We start from the raw sequence: 18,369 nt of genomic DNA, 5'->3' as shown, positions 1-18,369 counted from the left end.
TAGATTGTTGAGATAAACATTTTTGCTTCAGTAATGTATAACAAAATATTGACTGCTTAAGAGTTATCGAAAAAAGACTTTTAGCCCCTTTTGACCCCTAATATGATGAGTCAGCACTTTTTTCCTGATATCATATTAAGGATCTTGTCATTCTGCACAAATTTTGTTCAGTATGTTTTAACAAAATAATTATACTTTAGAAGATATGATGCAAAATGTCTTAAAAAATCAGTCCTGATTCGTGTCCTAAATTTTGACCCCTACCGAGTTTCCATACTAGACACTTCCGGAAAATATCATGACCCAGGTGCAACATGGCAACATGTCCTCTATCATCCCTGAAAAATTCAGCTTTCTAGCTTTAGCCGTTTTTGAGTAACGTGACAGACACGGAGGTCCTCTAAATTTCGATCAAAGGGCGATAACTCTCGACTAAAAAGGAATTTCCAAAAAAGGACTTGCCGGAATTAACTTCAGATGTCAATGCATCAACCATGAAAATTTGGATAAAATCGATCGAGCCATCTCCGAGAAATCCTCTGCACAAATTTTGTAAGAAGAAAAAAGAATAAAAATAATAATAAAGGGGAAAAAGAAACCGAAGAATAATAGAAGGGTCTTCCGCTGAAGACGGAAGACCCTAAAAACAGTGGAAAAGAAACAAACGAATAACAAGAAGGTCTTCCGCTGAAGACGGAAGACCTTAATAAAAGTGAAAAAGAAACCGAAGAATAATAGAAGGGTCTTCCGCTGAAGACGGAAGACCCTAATAATAAAAAGAAACAATACAAACACTATAAGTCTTCCGTTGTGAACGGAAGACTTAATAATAATAATAATAAGAAACCGAGTAAAAACAATATGTTCCCAAACTCCGTTTGGGGAACATAATAATAATAAGAAACAGAGTAAAAACAATATGTTCCCCAACTTCGTTTGGGGAACATAATTAAGTGTTGTCAAATGATTTGATAGTCACAAGATATACGCATATAATTTGGTAACGGTAATTAACATATATTTGAAAAAACTTTTTCTAACTATTTTGTAGTTCCTGGAAAGTGCTGCTACTTTAAAAAGATTTCGAGTGTGAATTTAGAGCAATATTTCTCAATCAAGCTGAATATGTGTAACCTTTACCAGCCTTTTATATACTAATATGGATTATTTCTAGATTTTGTCAACGCAGCAGCATTTTCAATCAAAATATTTTTCCAAAAAAAAGAGAAAAAAAATTCCTTCCTTTGTTTTTGAAAACAGTTAATTATAAAAATACAAACAGAGCTGATTATAACGTAGGCCTTTACAGATGTTCCCAAAAACGCCCCCAGCTCCATTTCGGTGCCTCGTTCCCTGTATGTATCATTAAATAAGGCAATCCAGGTTTTTTTTTTGTTTTACGCATTACACATGCACCAACGTGTATGCCTTTTTCTGATGACCTTGTCACTTTGTCTATGATACCAATAGATTTTAATACTCTAGGTATCTAAGTATTTAATAAGAAAGTATAAAATTATTGTCTTCTTACATGTGCTTGCACTTGGCTCTCATGTAGTGGGTAAAATAACCAATATACTTATAAAGCCATTACTTTGATATTCTTTTATGTAAAGCTTCGATACGCAGAATAATTACAAGAAAAGGATCTGTCAACAAGCACAGTCATGTAAGTGTTTTATTATGTAAACGTCCAAGTGTACATCTGTTAATCACGCAAATGAAACCCTCAGATTATATTCAAAATTAATTGATCCTAAAATAAATGTATACACATTGAATGAAACAAAGAATTGTGCAGTAAATAGTTTGAATTTAGTGTAATTGCTGTCGCAATTTTTTGATATTTTAAAATGTTTATTGCTTAAATAAATGTACTATTCTAATGATTTTTTATACATGAAAAACTAATTTATAAATACACCCCAAATAATTGTTTATATTGTGTATGTGATGGAATAATGGAAACATTGTTTTAATTCATTGTAATTCAATAAATTATTAGGTTATTAGGGCGGTGAAAATAATATTGAATGCTCTCTTAACCATGGTATTAGAGTTTTAATTAAAAAAAATTCCAGTACATCAAGATTTATTTTAAGTGATAAAAATACTTTTCTGACATCTTTGTTTAATTTTAGTTTTTATTTTTTAACTAATTGTAGACAGTTGTGTAAATTAACAGCCCCTGAAAACGTATAGTAATTAAATTAATTCTACCTATTTAAATTTTGTCCGTGTTTTTAACACCTCTCTGCTGAAAGTAAACAAATCAACATTGGAAAGACTGAAAATTTAGAATACACAAGGGCGGAACTTTCATGTTACTCAGTGTCATTTTAACGCATGAGTGAACAAAGCAGTCCCAAGGACTGCTGGTACAGCTTGGTCGGCTTTCTAGAGCAGCCCAACAGTAGTCCCAGAGCAGCACCATAGCAGTCCCAGAGCAATCCTAGAGCGGTCCAAAAGTAGTCCCGGGGACTGCTTTCTGGGACTGCTTGATTGTCAGGGTTATGTTTGGTCAGTACAGTAACTCTAAACAACAGAAGAAATAAATTCAAGAGTCTTTTTTTTAAATCCATGTGTCTAAAGCCCGTGTCACACTTTCACGATTTATAGCTACGATTCACTACGAATTCAAAAATCGCAGCACATCGGGATTTATCGCAGAAGTACTCGCAGGATATCTTCCTTAATCGTGTTGGATCGCAGCAAATCGTCATACTTGGCGATTGTTTTGAGCATGTTCAAAACAGTTATGGACACAGCACGATTTTTAATTATTCTTAGACAATTGCACAGCATCCGCACTGCACTCATACTCATAATCGTCGTAAATCTTCGAAGTTCGTGCGACATTCGCGGAACTTTGTAGTACTCGCGACACTACGAGAGTCCTTCGAGCTATTTCGAGTGTCCTTCGAGTTTGTGCGAGTGTCTCTCGAGTTACTGAGAGTGTCCTACGAGATACTGCGAGTGTTCTTCGAAATGATAAGAACATAGTACGACTTTCCCAAGAAAATGATACGGAAAAGGACGATTGATGGCAAGTGCTGTACGAAAACTGTGCGATTGAACTACGAATTAATACGATGTAGGCAGACGGTGTCTGATGTTAACACTGTCGAAATCAAAATACTGCCTAAAATAAAAGGAAAGAAACTTAGAAAAGTGAAATAAACTGAAAATACATGTGTAACAGAAACTATAAACACCGTGTACAATAAACACACGAAGAGATTGGACATAATCAAAAGTTCCACACTGTAGTTTTTACCATGATCAAATAACATAACTATGATGTTTAATACCGGTAATTTCAGATAAATCTCCTTTACCCCATATATGCATTTCATTACATGTATATTCGTAAGAAATCGCCATTAGTTGTGGGCATATCGTGTATGTAACGTGGCATATCGTAGTCCTTCGTACGAGTATCGTATGTTACCGCGTTTAATCCTTCATAATCGTAGAAATATCGTAGCCAGTTCGTAACACTGTCGCCTTAGTTCGTACTTAAATCGTACAAACCTCGTACTTTGTCGCACAGACATCGCAGACACACCATTTTAGCAGCAAAATATTCTACACGCTGTAGTAAAATCGCAAGACAAACCTGGCGATGAACGGCGATTTTCAACTTTTATTTATTCGTGGGTAATCGTAGCATAAATCGTGACAGTGTGACACGGCCTTTACTATGAAGTATTTTGTGCGAATATACAAATTTTTAAAAACTAATCTAAGTAATCCTTGTAAAATATCCAAATATGAAAAAGATGTGTAAGACTCTGTGGTATTTTTTTTTCAAACTCACTGGGCCAAGCACATCATTGTAAAGTTACGGGTCTTGAAATGTGTCACAGCTGGCGTTGGCACGACAAAATGCCCTGAGTATCGATTACAAGTTTAAATTTAAGCCCTTCATTCTTTTGATCATAACACTGATAGAAACCACATAATCGATCTTTTAGATCATGCACGCAGCGTAGAGCTTATAGCATGAAGAAATCGGTCATTTTTTTAGGTTGTTCACTATAATTTATTATCATCAATTGCAATATACAGTGTACTCCAAGTAAAATTGGGCACATTTAGAAAGACGCAACTATTTCGGCAAAAAATATTCTTATAGAAATTTCATTTACACCCTGTTACTTTAAAAACAAAACGTCAAATAATGTACATATCCAGCAGAAAAATGTAATGGTTTAGAAATTCGTAACTCCCACTAAAGAAATTATATTTCTATTTAAATCAGAGAGCGTATACATACCTTTTGTTTTGAAAAGAAATCCGTCTTTATCTAGTGCCAGTGTAAAATGACGACCAAAGAAGTATGTTGCCGCAATTGGGCGTAAATCTTCAAGTGCAACTTGCAATATGTGCAATTTGCAACATGATATGCATGTTCAGTGAACCTAATACTTTAATAAAGCGCATTTTACATGGATTCATGGCTCAATAATCAATGTACAATACACAAGTGTTCTATGAAGTCGACAAGCAGACATTATATCATGTTTCTTTATTTTGTGCACCCCCGCTCCCCCCCCCCCAAAAAAAAAAAAACATGAGCAGAAAGTGATCTAAAAGGCTAACTGATATTTTTTTTCAAAGATTAAATATTTCTAGCAAAGAATAAGTGATAAGATGTAATAAGGCTAATGTAAGACCAAATCTTAACATCAGAACCTTTGTAAGAGAAAAATATTGCAGAAAAAAAGTGTCTGATTCTTATGAAGACATTGATGAAGATGCTGAAGCTACAAATAAAAAGGAGTGTTTTTTGGCAGATTGAAAACAAAAGAAAAGCAGTCCAGATTACCTGAGTAATAATATCTCATTCTGAATATGTATATTAAAATGAGTTCGTAGGAAATAACTTTCGCAGTTTATTAGTTCAATATCATTAACCTAATTATTATACAATTGTTTAGCTGTGCAAGGATGCATTGTTTTCGAAGGCGTGGGTACTGTAGTGAAATAGAATAATTATGGTCGATTAAAATGTTTCTGTGTTTCTAAATGTTGAATAACCAATCAACGTTTATATAACAGCCAATCAGAGTTCCTCGGCTCAGGAATCTAGCTCTTCAATGTCTCATTAACTAGTGTCATGGAGACTTTTCATTGTTTCTTGGTGACTAATAAGTAATAATAAAAATTTCTTCCTTCTGTTTCCATACACAAATCCAGACAAAATGCTTTCAGTTATAATACTCTAGTTTTTTTAATATCCTTCATGCCCATACAAACGTGTCAGTTGACATATGACTCCAAGTCTCAGTCTCTAACATTTTCAAGAATAAAGTTGTATAATTTGCTCTTGTGGTGAAAACCCCAAAACCTGCAATGATAATTTTGCTTTCAGTTTAAAGATTTCATTGTATATTTTTTTAAAGTGACAATACGGCGCATCTCTTCAAAAACAGACTTGGTAAAATTTTCCTACAGGATTTGGAATTTTTTTCATACTTATAAATGTATAAACTTTCAGAAAATTACAAATTTCATAAGTAAATAATTCTGATTATTTCATAAAAATTAATAATTATTTATGGCCCATAAATATATACATCGCAACGTGTTCGAGGTTCCACATTCCATGCTATTCACGCATGCGTATAGTTTTCATAAACAAAACAGCATGGTAAGAGAGGGAAGCCCGATAGGCCTTCTACATTGACAAAGTTGACCAAAACGAAAAACAAAACCAAAAACAGGGCTTGCAATTAAAAAGCAACTTTTCTGACAAAAATTTAGTAATAGGGCGAGAAAGCGGAAGTGCGAGAGTTCGCGAGATTTGGCGTGAATTGAACCTCTGGAGATAAACAAATCCGCGCATATACATAGGGTAGGCATTATAGATTTCTTGTTTTTAGTGATACAGAATGGCATTGTCCATTCTGTATTGGTTGAATTTTGTATCCGGGACTAAAAAGCTACACCAGAAGTCTGAAGTGGCTGTGAAATCTGAACACGTACTTAAATTCCTGTACGATCCTGAGCTGAGACACGTCCAGGGAAGGGTGCAAGCCAGCATGAGGGATAGAAGCTATCATATTAACGTATGTATCAAATAGTTTGATATTTTATAATAATAATATATAAGTACATAAACGACATTATTTTCAATATTTCGTGTTGCATTTAGATCACACTTGGGGATAATTACACTGTGGAAGACAGTATCTGTGACTGTGTTAATGGCCAGGATAAGTGTCACCACAAAGCTTCTCTTCTGTTATATGGGTATGCATTTTTTTAATACAATAAAAAATATAAATGATTTTTTACCTTCATTTTATCACAGGTACTTGGGTTTTTAAATATTTATAATGTACCTTATTGATATGTAAAATACTTTTTTTACATATCAATAAGGTACATATAAATGTTATTCATCTTAATTTAGGTACAAGAATGTTAGTAAGACGGATGTCAGAGAATCTTGGATAAAACACCCAAAGAGTGGACCCCCAAAGAAAACGATGACCATGGATGAATTATTTCCTCCAACACCAAAACTAGCAAATTATAGGTATACATGAATTATGTGAATGTGAAAAAAAAAACAAAAGTGATATAGATTTTTTTTTTTAAATCCCTCTGCATTCTATTCAAATAAGATTAAATTACATTATACTGACAGGGCAACATCAAGATCAGTTGATGAGAGAGATATAAATTTCTTACGGGAAAAGCTGAATGACCTTGGTCGATTTTCAGGTCTTGATCTGAAAAAAAAAATGTTGAAACATGTTTTGTTCTTTGTTTAATTGAAAATGTTTATACATGTTTCCTTATTTTGTTATGTGACCAGACTAACAAAATATTTTCATTCAGTTTTTGTTGAAATGAAGTTGAGCACTATCAGACTTTCCTGCATATTGAAAGCAAAGTGTACGAGATATCCATTGAAAGTGTTTGCATATACTGTATATTGAGAAAATGTTAAAGTATTGTTATTTGATAGACTAATTAAGTATAACCCATTTTATTATTAAAATCAAACCATAACTACTGTATCATTTTAGATTAATAAAATATACTCATTTCAATCATTCATACATTTATAATTTATTAATTCTATTCAAATTGTTAGCCATGCAATGGATAGTTTCTGAAGAACCCCCTGCTCCCAAAGTGGATGTTCCATGCGTAGAGGATCTTCTGTTAACGGAAGGTTACACAAGTGCGACCAATAAAGTGCAGTGGCTTAAAACAAACCTCCGTGTATCGAAGCAGCAGACAGAACAAGTAGGACATTTATATAAGTATACTCTAGAATTATTATGAATTATAAATACTTTGAATCAGTCCCCACCCATTCTTTATTATTTTTTTTGGGGGGGGGGGGGGTGTACTTTGATTTTATTCCTTTCTTTTAGTCTCTGTTGAAAATACGGATTGGCCAGATCACCTGGTCATTATTTTAAATGTAAAATAAATCACTTCCTTAAGATATTTTAAGATTGAAACAGTAATGAATATGTCTAGATGTCAAGTGTATAATGCACACATCAGTAAATACAAACCCATTTTGAAAAATGTGGGTCAGAGTATACAAATCAATTTTTTAATAATGATGGCACAACACTCATATTTCAACTGATTAACTTTCAAGAGAGGGGATTACATTTTGTAAATATTGTACTTGACATGTCTTCAAAAAGAAAAAAAAAATATATGTGACATTAAAAATAAATATTAAATTGAAAATTATGAATATCATCCATATATCATTTTTACACAAAATATTTTTTAAACTATATTAATACATGTAGTACCAACTATATTATTTTGCAGGTGGCACAAATGACATGTGGTCAACGAACAAATTATCTTTGGGCTTTGGTTAAAAAAAATCGATTAACGGCATCAAATTTTGGTGTGGTACTATCGGCAATAAGAAGACAGAGGTAGTACTTTTTTTCTCATCCAAAAGTAAAGTTAACATATCTTATACAGGTATATTACCTTGTTCAAGTTAAGTATATAATTTACTTTCAACTGAGGAACTATTGATATATTTTTCAGATTCCCACCATCATTATATAAGCAAATCTTTTCCTCATACAATCTCTCGACAAAGGATGCCATATTATGGGGGATCAGTAATGAGTCAACTGCTAGGACAAAATACTGTTCATTTGGAGATGCTATTGTAGAAGAAACTGGTAAGTGCATGTGCTTATGTGTAATTTATAATATAGCCCACAGGTTTCAAACATCTTAAAGGACAAGAATTAATTTAAACAATTTTAAATATTGGAATTGAACGTGAAAAACACCAAACATATTTATTACAGGTGTATGGCTGCATGAGAGTGGCATATTGGGAGCCAGCCCTGATGGAATTATTCGACGTGCAGCGACACACAATTACAACTACCAGGATGTAGAATTAACAGACCTACTCGAGTGCATGGCTGTTAAACCAGAAGTTTTGGAGGTGAAGTGCCCATTTAGTGCAAGGAATATGTCAATTCCCGAGGCCATAGAATCTGTCAAAGACTTTTGCTTGGGTAGGTTTTAGTTTTAAGGTACAATTTCCGCAAAATCTGAAATCTTGATTAAGGAATGGTACATATTTAATACAAAGTTTATTATTTCATGTCTCAGATTACCAAATATATGAAGGAAGGAAGTTCTACAAATTAAAGGAGGGCCACAGATATTACGATCAGGTACAAGGACAGCTGCACATACTTAACAGGTCATCATGCGACTTTGTAGTGTGGACTACGAAAGACATAGCTATCGTGAGAATTCTTCAGGACAGCACCTGGACCCCAAATATGTCAAAACTCATTGATTTTTACTTTTGTAAAATAATCCCAAATATTGTTCAGGACTGACATTTGGAGTGTATGACATCATATAGGCAATTTTGTATATTTGTACTGATATAGGTTTTTTTCATGAGTGACTTAAATTGAAGTTTTTGATTAGTGATTACCAGTAATCCCAATTTATACACATACAAATATGTTATATGTTTATGTAATAATACAGTGAGTTGTAGGGCAATGTCAGACTTGTATACCTGCTACATTGAATATTTTGGGACTTGACTTGAACCGCTTGTTTTCAGTAATCATGAGGCACTATTTATAAGGAATCTTATTGTTATACATATGTACTCGGGGTAAAGCTGGAAACCAACAACAGAAGTTATACTTTGTTTTCTGAATTATTTCTGAAAGTTTTCTCATCATTACACATAATCATGAATAATTATTTCTTGAGTTTTATATTGTATTGATTGATTTTTGCTTGTAGTGTATTTCAGGTTGTTCTTAGTATTTCTTACCACTTAAAAATACACAATATAATTTTTTAATACAGTGAAAGATTTCTTTCAGAACTGTAGAAGAAATAAGTTAAGTATTCTGTTCAAATGTCTTTTTGATGGAAATTAATAAGGGAACGCATTTTGATATATATATATCATAAACTGTGTAATAAATTTTTGACTGTATATGCTTTTTTTTTTTTATCTAGTCGAATACATGTAAGGCCATGCAAAGTTAATTACTTGGTTCTCAGGCCTTTTTTCAAGAAATATGATGAGGGAGGGAGGCATTTTTTTTTTCCACCACCATTAGAATCATGTTGTTTATTGCCCCCAAAACATGACGAGGCAGCTTTTTACATTGTCACAAAACCTCAAATACTAAATGATGAGGGAGGTGATTTGGTGTTTATATTTTATTGATTTAGCATTAGAAAGGGTCAATGAGGCACCCTTGGAAGACATGAGGGAGGGCCTGAGAACCAAGAAATTGATTTTTTTTTTGCCTAATATGCAAGTAAACATTTAGTAGACGAAGTGATGTTCAAAAAAAAAATACATGTAAATTTTATGCACAATATGGAACTACATTTTTTGGTATTTCACATATTCTATGTAAATATTGGACATCATTTTGTCAAAGAATTATTTCATTACAATTGTACTGTTCCATTATCCAAAGAGACTAATGACTCAATGTATTTAATAAAATCGAAATTTTCTATAACATATGTAAAATTTGCTAGCTTTCATGATATTATAGAATTTAAAATATACATGCTTTTTTGCAAAAAATAATGATAAATGGAGTATTTTCAAAGAATCTTTGTAAAGGTCAATGACAACATACTATTTACCTTAAAATGCTCTTTTCAAAGTTGTTTACAAGATTTATGATACATATAATACAACCTTTATTTTCCTGGCACTTATACATAGCACTCTACTTGAAGCAAGGTTGGGTTTGTCAAAACTTTGTTACACTTACATTTACAATATCAATTTAGGGTATGAATATCATAAAAGAAATACATGTTAAAGCTGAACACAATTACAAATACTTGGAACCTCTCATGAAATAAATTACATTTGCTCCACCTCTACATTCTTATATCATATATTAATGAGTGTCTAAATCTTGAGCCTGAATGTAATTATCTGCAATCTCTGCAATCATTGGATCTTGAAAATTGACTAGTATAGAACATACTTGAAAAATTTTCGTGCTTAAATGTCTAAACTTGTGAGGAATGTGAGATAATATCTCAAAGTTCTTAATTCTTTCATTTACCCGCTCTACATGGATACGAGATCTGGCAATTTTTCTGCACAGTTGCACTTCGGCAGGAGTGTATTGTCCTTTGTCTTTCAAGAAAGGAGGGATGTTGAGATGCACACCTGCTGGAAGGAGAGAGTGAATAGTAAAACCTTTATCAGCCAGAATCATATCCCCTGGTTTCAACTGGCAGAGCATTTTACTGTGTTCAACAATGGCCACATCAGATGTACTTCCTGGGTAAAGTTTGCTTACATATACCACAGCTCCGTTAGGGGCAACGCCTGTAACAGATTTTACGGTGTGCCTGTTTTTATATGAGCTATAAGTTTGAGACTGTGCTAACATATCCTGCCCTGGAACGTCTTGGGTCACCTCTGTCGCATCGATCACAAGACGGCAACAATTAAAATCACCAAAACTTGTCGGCATAGAGGACTTGCACTTTAAGAGGGAGGGAATGTTATTTTCAATCATGCCCTCAAAGAACACCTCATGCAAAGCAAAAATATGTGTAACCACAATATTTTGCACTGTTGTCTTACTTGTGTTGAACCTCTCAGCTAAATCTAAATTGGGAGAGTTTAGCTTCAATTTCATCAGTGTCATTAATAACTGGTCAGTTCTTGAAATCACTGCTGGTGTCCAGTTGTTGACATATGTTAATGGAAATCTCTGAATAGTTGAGTCCACTACTCTAAACATGTCTGCTTTCAAGGAGGTGTACATCAGCATCTAATAAAATATGAATTTATGGAATGTAGTTGTCTTAGTTTGTTATAGAGGTAAAATAATACTCCAATGAAATTTCTAATACTGTATATAATTGCATAGAAACAGTTGTATTTTTTAAGGTTGAATTAGAGGGATTGGCCTGCAAAAATCATTTTTTTTTTTATAACTCACGTATAACATGGTATAAGTTGGATGAAGAGTTTTGGACCAAAGTTTAACTCCCAAAAATCAATCTACTTATACATGTTATAGGTGAGTTTATACAGTATATGCGATTTGAACAAGGACTCGTTGTTTAACATCGCTCTCGTGAATTTTTCACTTATATGGAGATGCCTACACTTGCCAGTGCAGGGCTACAAATTCTGACTATACTCGGCACTTATGGCCTTTGAGCAGTGAGGGATGTTTTTCATGCCAGCACTTACTGGGACCTCTGTTTTTACAGTCTCATCTGAAGGACTGGTCTCCATCCCGCAATGGGATTTGAACCCGGGAGGTAAGGATCAACTCCTTATTTCACAATGCTCTAACCACTTCACAGAGGGAGCTACATTGGAACAAATAATGTATCAGTCAGTAAAAAAATGGATACCTTCTTTTCATCATTGATGATCTGGCTTATGGTGAAAGGTTGTTTCCTAGTCTTAAGAATGGCTATTTCTGATGTCAACTTGTCAATTTGTTGTTCAATTTCCTTCAAAAACCATATAAGTGTGTAATTGTATTTTTTTTACAACATTGTACACAAAACAGAGTTTAAGTACTACAATACTAAATACATGTACTACTGAAATTTTTATACTCACTTGGATTTGTTTTAATAAATTTGACTCTTTATCGCAGTAGGTGCTTGTAACGGTCCCGTGTCGCAGTAGATGCTGGTCATGGTCAAAACCCTCACTAAATGATTGAATTGGTTGTGCAGCTTCTGTCTCTTCCACCATAACCGCATTTTCTTCTCCCTGGTTTACAGATGGGCTCTGTTTGCATTGTCTGTATGTGTTACATAATTTGCTTATAACTAACTACTTCAAATTTTTACATATATTCTGTCAGATTTTTTTAACTTCATAAATTTATATTAGCTGTTGATAGAAAATATTTTGTTATTGAATAAATTGTATGGTAAAATGATGTCTCAAAATAATGACACAAAAATATTCAAAACATACCTTGAAATAGCATTAGGGTCTCCAAAGTCAAAATACTGCCCTTGATTCCAAGGGAAGATAGTTGGTCCATTTTCTTTTTTTCCATCTTTGAAATGACAGCTGCATATTCTGTCAGCTGCAGTTACTGTCCTATCTTGTCTCCTGAATTAAATATATTATATTCTAATTATACGTGTAAATATAATCTAGACAAAGATTTGATGTCCGAGTACTATTATTTTCAATTTCATAGCTCTTGTAGATCCACCTCCCCTCTCCACCCGTGCTCTCGTGGGTGATAATTCGGGATAACTTTAAGTTGACTATAAAAGACCACTGTTACAATGAATCAGAATATATTAAAAAGTGAAATACAACACTGATAACTCTGTATTCTTAAGCTGAATTCAATTTCAGGCATTAGGTAACATGTTATAGGCGTACGATTGAAAGGACAGTGTATAACCCGACATTCCTCTGTTATATTTTGAGAAGTGTTTTTTAATAAAACATCATACCTGCAAAGTTTTTCCCATAACTTTATTGATTTCTTTGGGAACCTGAAGAAGCTGCAAGTTTCCCGCAAGCTTTGGTGGTTACAGCTCGCCACAAAACAAAGCATTTTTCACGAGGTGAAACCGGCAATATTGAACCGAAAGCACATGTTCGTAATGTTTATCTCCAGCAGTCAAACCGGAAGTGACGCACAAACGAGACTTTTTCCGGCAGATTTTAATTACTTTAATTCTACATGAGGAGAGAATATTTATTTTTCTCAAATGCTTACTTCAACTTTTTACCTTATTCCTGAATGATATATTGGGTAACTTTGAATGAAAAAGCACACGATTTGCAGCCGTATTGCCGCTTTAAAGTGTTTATACTTTTACCCATAATTACAAGAGAGGTGCATCTCCACATCACTCAATAGTAATTTTTGACCCCATGCCAAAATTAAGACTTAATGTATGCCCTTTCCTGACCCATATTGTTAACAGTGGGGAGGTATGAAAAATATTTTAAAGTCAACCGTACAATGACTGCGAAACAGAACACTTTCTCGTGGAGGTTTGAAGAGCAGAAACTGTTTTATATGCAAAAAAGCAACGATACAGTACGATTTATTTTTAGCAATGACAGAAAACTGAATCCATACCTTAAATGATAGTCATTGAAATCGCATGATAGTGCTGTTAGTATTTATTTAAAGTTAGATAAAATGAGAATAGAAAGAGCGATATATGGTTAGTGTCTCAATTGGCCGCTTAAAATGAATATCTTAATTTTACTTTATATATAGCTTTAATTTGTACAGCTATATATGCGACCTTTATTGGTCATTTTTATTTTGATCAAAATGCCGTTATTTTAAAAATATGACATCATAAAAATCACGTTTTCCCGCCATTTTAGTATATTTTGTATAAAACTGCTTATTTTCAAGCAGTTTTTCTTCCAGAAAATATAGAGCGCAGCCTAGAACAAGCTTTATATTTTTACCAAAGATGTATCTATCCATTATTGATTAGTGACAGAAAAATCATGTATGTTCAACACTGCGCTCTATGTTTCCAATAAGAAAAAACATCAAGAAAAAGGTATATTGTTGGCTTTTTTGTTAACCAGCAAAAATAGCATTTTTTTCTCATGTCATTTACAGCTAGAGAGTACATATAAATGTGAAAAATATATTAGAAATATTTCTAATATAATCTTTTTTTCAAAATAAATATCAAATAAACATATCTGAATGTCATTCCAAAATGTTAATTTTTAGGGGGCCAAAATTGGCTCTTATCATATATTCTCCTTTACAGCGTAAAGTTACCAGAGGCTGATTAAAAATTTTTAGAAAGGAGGAGTCGGTGCAGAAATCAAATGGTTTTCTTAAAAAAAAAAGACCAAAATCGGGGAGCATTATCAGACCAAAACTTTGAGCGTGATCGTTATGTGTAAATAAATTTAAAAAGGTATACATCCAGTTTAGCAAATATAAATAATTATGAATACTAGATTTTGAATCTTAAAATCTCAACATAACCTTTCAATTTTATAAACAATTTTAAAATTTTTAATATGCTATCATAAAAGCTGATATAAAATGTAATTGTTATTACTATGTTTCTCCATTTCCTCCAATTCGCAATAATCTGTATACCACGCCCAATCATAATTCAATAGTAATTGAGATTTTGAAAAGGATTTTTACACAATTATTTGTTTCTTATCTATTCCATCAGCATCAAAACCCCAAGGCCATGGTTTGAATTGTAACAAATTTAAAAAATAAAAGGTGATCTTTAATTAACAGTAAGTACTTAATTAAAATGAATTTATTAGACATTTTAATTGGGCCTATATGAATAAGTAGTGTGTTTTCAGCACGTTCAGTTCTCCGCCTAACTCTTAGAAATATAGGAGGCGGCCCGCAATATTTTTCTGCCAATATCTTTCCATGAGTAAACTAACTACTGTATGTATACTTTAAAATGCAGGCTTCATATATTAGCGGCTTTGGCGCAGACAACAATGCACTAATTCATGAATACCACTAAGAACTCATTTACATATATACAATACACCGCACAGACATGTGTAGCGCTAATTTATGATTAAGCCAACCCAGTGATTATGCTAAATTTTGAAAGCACCAAATTATATACATACTTTATACAGTATTCCAGTTTACAATTAGAAATGAAATCCCAATCTTTATCACTTCCATGTTTGAGAAATGCATAATGATATCATACACATATTAATCAGAAATATTTTGACAGCGATATCCTGGGGGAAAGCGGCAGTATGCCTGCCAATAAAATGTTAAAATAAAATAAAAATGTTTTCCTACCGACTTACCCTATCTTTTCTAAGGTTAAAATAGGAAACACTATCTATTTATCTTGGCCTTAGCAAAATAAAAAAAATACTTATATTTCATCGATAATGATGGTCTAAAATCATGTTTTCAGTAGGGCAATCAGGATAAATGTAGAACAGGATACATGTGAATTAAAGATAATGAAGGCGAATGGACACTATGCAAACCAAGGCATGTGAATAAATATATACAAGTAGGAAGAATGACTTGATAAAAAAAACGATAGCTAAATCAAGCTTTTTTGGAAGATTTAAATACCTTGTCTAACCCAGCTAGGAAATTTTAGCAATGGACCTTTTGAAAAGATGGAGTTCTCTGAGTCTGTGATGCATTTCTGACACTGACACAGTTTATTAATACACGTACAGTTTAAGATAAACTTTTTCAATTAATTCGCCCACACAGGCCTCACTAACAGTCAGACAGTCGCACCGTCTAACAGTCTAACATAATTTGCATGGGCATGAGGAGGATAGGCACATGTTTCACAAAAAATTGGGGACAAGCCTTAAACACCTACCATATCCCGGGGGTCGTGAATTCATATAAATCCGTAGTTTGTTTTTACAGGATAGCCATTAGGCCTATTGATAAACATCATACAATTATAAAATACCCAAGGTCTACAAAAAGTTTTACATTTTCATAACATTTTATTTGTGTTAAATATGTAAAAAGGTTTTTTCATAACATTTTATTTGTGTTGTAAAAAGGTTTTTTCATTTCAGACTAAACATTTTAAAAATATTTTAAAAACATTTCCTCTTCCCGTTATAACATTCTAAAAACATTTTTAAAATGTTTTCAAGAAGCTTATGATAAAATCATTTTGGAACATTTTCCTATAATGTTTTTGAAACGTGTTAAAAATGAATCAAAAGGTATGTTGAGCTTTCAAATGTTAAAGATTTTTATGTTGCGTTTTAAAAACGTTTTTAAAACATTAAATGAAACGTTTCTTTTCCATAAATCTGAAACATTGCATGAATACGTTTCTAAAACATTTGGATGGAACATTGTCAAAATGTTTTTAAAACATTTGTGATATTATTTAAGGAAAAATGTTTTTAAAGCGTTTTAAATATGATTTAAAAAATATGTCTATCTTTTAAATATTAAAGATTTTATATAACGTTTTAAAAACATTCTTAAAACATGAAATAAAACATTATAATTCTGTAAATTGGAAACATTGCATATTACGTTTCTGAAACGTTTGTAAGGAACATTTTAAAAAATACTTTTAAAACATTCTTAAAATCGCTGTTAGTTCAACGTTCAATTCCGGTAGGCAGTGAAAATGTTTTTTTAATTATTATTATATAAAATAATTCTTTTTGCTACAACTGAAACGTTTTACGTAATTATAGTTTTTTCAACATTTTTTGGAAACATTTTAAAAATGTTTCTAAAACGTTTATATAATTCATTTAGTAATTTTAGGAGTATATTGTGAGAATGTTTTTAGAACATTCAATTTAATGTTTTTTTTCTTTTCTAAAGACTTCATTTTCATTGCTACAACATTTTGTAATGTTACTTTCAAAATGTTCTTTTAAAAATTAAAAAAAAAATGTATGATTGTGATTTTCCTAAAATTGAGTTTGTAAAAAAAATATATACAGAGAGAGAATAGTGTTGAAATGAGGAATTGTAATTTTTTAATTGAAAGATTTTTTTCCGGTATAGTTTACAATAATGTCTATTTTTGGCTTATTAATTAAACAAATATATATAAAGTTTTAGATCAAATTAACAAAATTCGTCAAAAGTCAATAAATGAAAGGATAGGCAAACAAATTAAAATATAAATAAATGAATTTAAATAAAAAAAACATATAATATTCTTAATGTCTTTTTTTTCTTAAAAAATGTTCTTCGTCAAATTTGTGATCCACTCCCAGAATTTAACTCTGAGGCATTAGATAAGGATTGGCACACTGGTCAGCTTCAGTGTCATGATAACCTTGTTATGCAATTCTCCTGCTGGGCAGCGCGTTACAGTGTATAGTGGTTTGCAGCTTATCTAGGCCAAATTTTGAATTCTGGTAAACAAGATGTGCGCGCTTACTCCTTGCCGATTTGAATGAGAAGACTTTGCATCGTATAAACCACAAAAATAACCTCGGGATTTATTAACTCGGAATGGTAAGAATTATTCTTTTATCATAGACTTTAAAAGATAATTTAAAATGACTTTTAATCTACTAGTGCATGATCAATGATTCAATGTACACAAATGTATGTAGGAAAGACAAAACGTTAAGGTTAAACATGCATGTATTTGAATTGAATATTACATACTTAAGGCAATACAGTTATATCCTTGATTCAAATACTAGTATTTGTTGTATTTGTGAAAAGTTAATCATCAAGCAATATGTTTATTTAAATGAAATTACTTTACAGCATGGTGTTAGTGCCATCATCCGTTTGAATTCCCACATTCAAAAGACCCGCCTTTGGTGAAGGCAAAGGTGTACGTAAATACTATTACTATTCAATAATATTATTGTCATAGTAAATATTTTTATGCTTAATTTTTTATTAATGCAAAGGTGGAAAGATCTTAAATTGTAATATATATATATAAATTATTTCAAAATATATTTTGTATATTTTAATTGATCATCTTAAGATACATAAGATAGATTTAGAACAATGAATTTTCCTTATCTTTACAGGCCGTGCTATTCTTTCTGAGGGGCAGCCAGGGGCGTAGCTTGACTTTAATTTCTAGTGAGGCAAAACTATTGTGGCCGGGGGTCTGGGGGCCGCCTTAGGCCCCCAGCAGGTCCAGGGCGGAGCCCTGGTGGGGGGTTCAGGGGGGCGAAGCCCCCCGACGGAAAATGGATTTGTGGGATTTAGAATGTAAAAATAATACTGTCCTGGGCAGAAATTTCGCACCCCCCCACTTTCGCATTCATATGACACTACATGAACACACTGAATTTAAACGTATTTTAAGTAAAAAAAAAGTTTTTTTTCGAACTTCTAACACAATTTTTAAATATCTAAA

The 18,369-nt window shown here is 32.5% G+C and overlaps 2 protein-coding genes and 1 long non-coding RNA gene across 3 annotated transcripts; 2 read left to right on the top strand and 1 right to left on the bottom strand.

Moving 5' to 3' along the window:
* The first annotated feature begins 5,776 nt into the window (after positions 1-5,776).
* LOC134232080 (uncharacterized) lies at positions 5,777-9,396 on the top strand. Its single transcript, XM_062714047.1, has 8 exons — positions 5,777-6,074; positions 6,161-6,258; positions 6,422-6,547; positions 7,112-7,266; positions 7,816-7,928; positions 8,047-8,186; positions 8,319-8,534; positions 8,632-9,396. Exons 4-8 carry the CDS (start codon positions 7,114-7,116, stop codon positions 8,865-8,867), a joined length of 858 nt encoding a protein of 285 aa, XP_062570031.1. The 5' UTR covers positions 5,777-6,074; positions 6,161-6,258; positions 6,422-6,547; positions 7,112-7,113; the 3' UTR covers positions 8,868-9,396.
* A 638-nt stretch (positions 9,397-10,034) lies between these two features.
* Positions 10,035-13,149, bottom strand: LOC134232078 (uncharacterized). Its single transcript, XM_062714046.1, has 5 exons — positions 12,988-13,149; positions 12,491-12,631; positions 12,125-12,311; positions 11,911-12,012; positions 10,035-11,315 (listed from the first exon to the last, which is right to left on the bottom strand). The coding sequence occupies exons 1-5, from the start codon at positions 13,089-13,091 to the stop codon at positions 10,425-10,427; spliced, it is 1,425 nt and encodes a 474-aa protein (XP_062570030.1). The 5' UTR covers positions 13,092-13,149; the 3' UTR covers positions 10,035-10,424.
* Positions 13,150-16,966: 3,817 nt separating this feature from the next.
* Positions 16,967-18,060, top strand: LOC134232079 (uncharacterized). Its single transcript, XR_009984686.1, has 3 exons — positions 16,967-17,498; positions 17,760-17,829; positions 18,035-18,060. It is a non-coding gene; the product is annotated as an uncharacterized LOC134232079 (long non-coding RNA).
* Positions 18,061-18,369: the final 309 nt, after the last annotated feature.

This window comes from Saccostrea cucullata, unplaced genomic scaffold (assembly GCF_032062105.1).
Source record: "Saccostrea cucullata isolate Sc308-1 unplaced genomic scaffold, CSIRO_AGI_Scuc_v1 ctg4549, whole genome shotgun sequence".
Classification (NCBI taxonomy): Eukaryota; Metazoa; Mollusca; class Bivalvia; order Ostreida; family Ostreidae; genus Saccostrea; species Saccostrea cuccullata.
This window is presented reverse-complemented; position numbering and strand designations above follow the sequence as displayed.

Coding starts and splice junctions, on each gene's coding strand:
- LOC134232080 (XM_062714047.1), top strand. CDS start 7,114: ATGCAATGGATAGTTTCTGAAGAACCCCCTGCTCCCAAAGTGGATGTT. Junction 7,267..7,815: donor CGAAGCAGCAGACAGAACAA/GTAGGACATTTA, acceptor ATTATTTTGCAG/GTGGCACAAATGACATGTGG. Junction 7,929..8,046: donor TCGGCAATAAGAAGACAGAG/GTAGTACTTTTT, acceptor TATATTTTTCAG/ATTCCCACCATCATTATATA.
- LOC134232078 (XM_062714046.1), bottom strand. CDS start 13,091: ATGCTTTGTTTTGTGGCGAGCTGTAACCACCAAAGCTTGCGGGAAACT. Junction 12,013..12,124: donor ATTTATTAAAACAAATCCAA/GTGAGTATAAAA, acceptor TGGTTTTTGAAG/GAAATTGAACAACAAATTGA. Junction 11,316..11,910: donor TCATCAATGATGAAAAGAAG/GTATCCATTTTT, acceptor ATATTTTATTAG/ATGCTGATGTACACCTCCTT.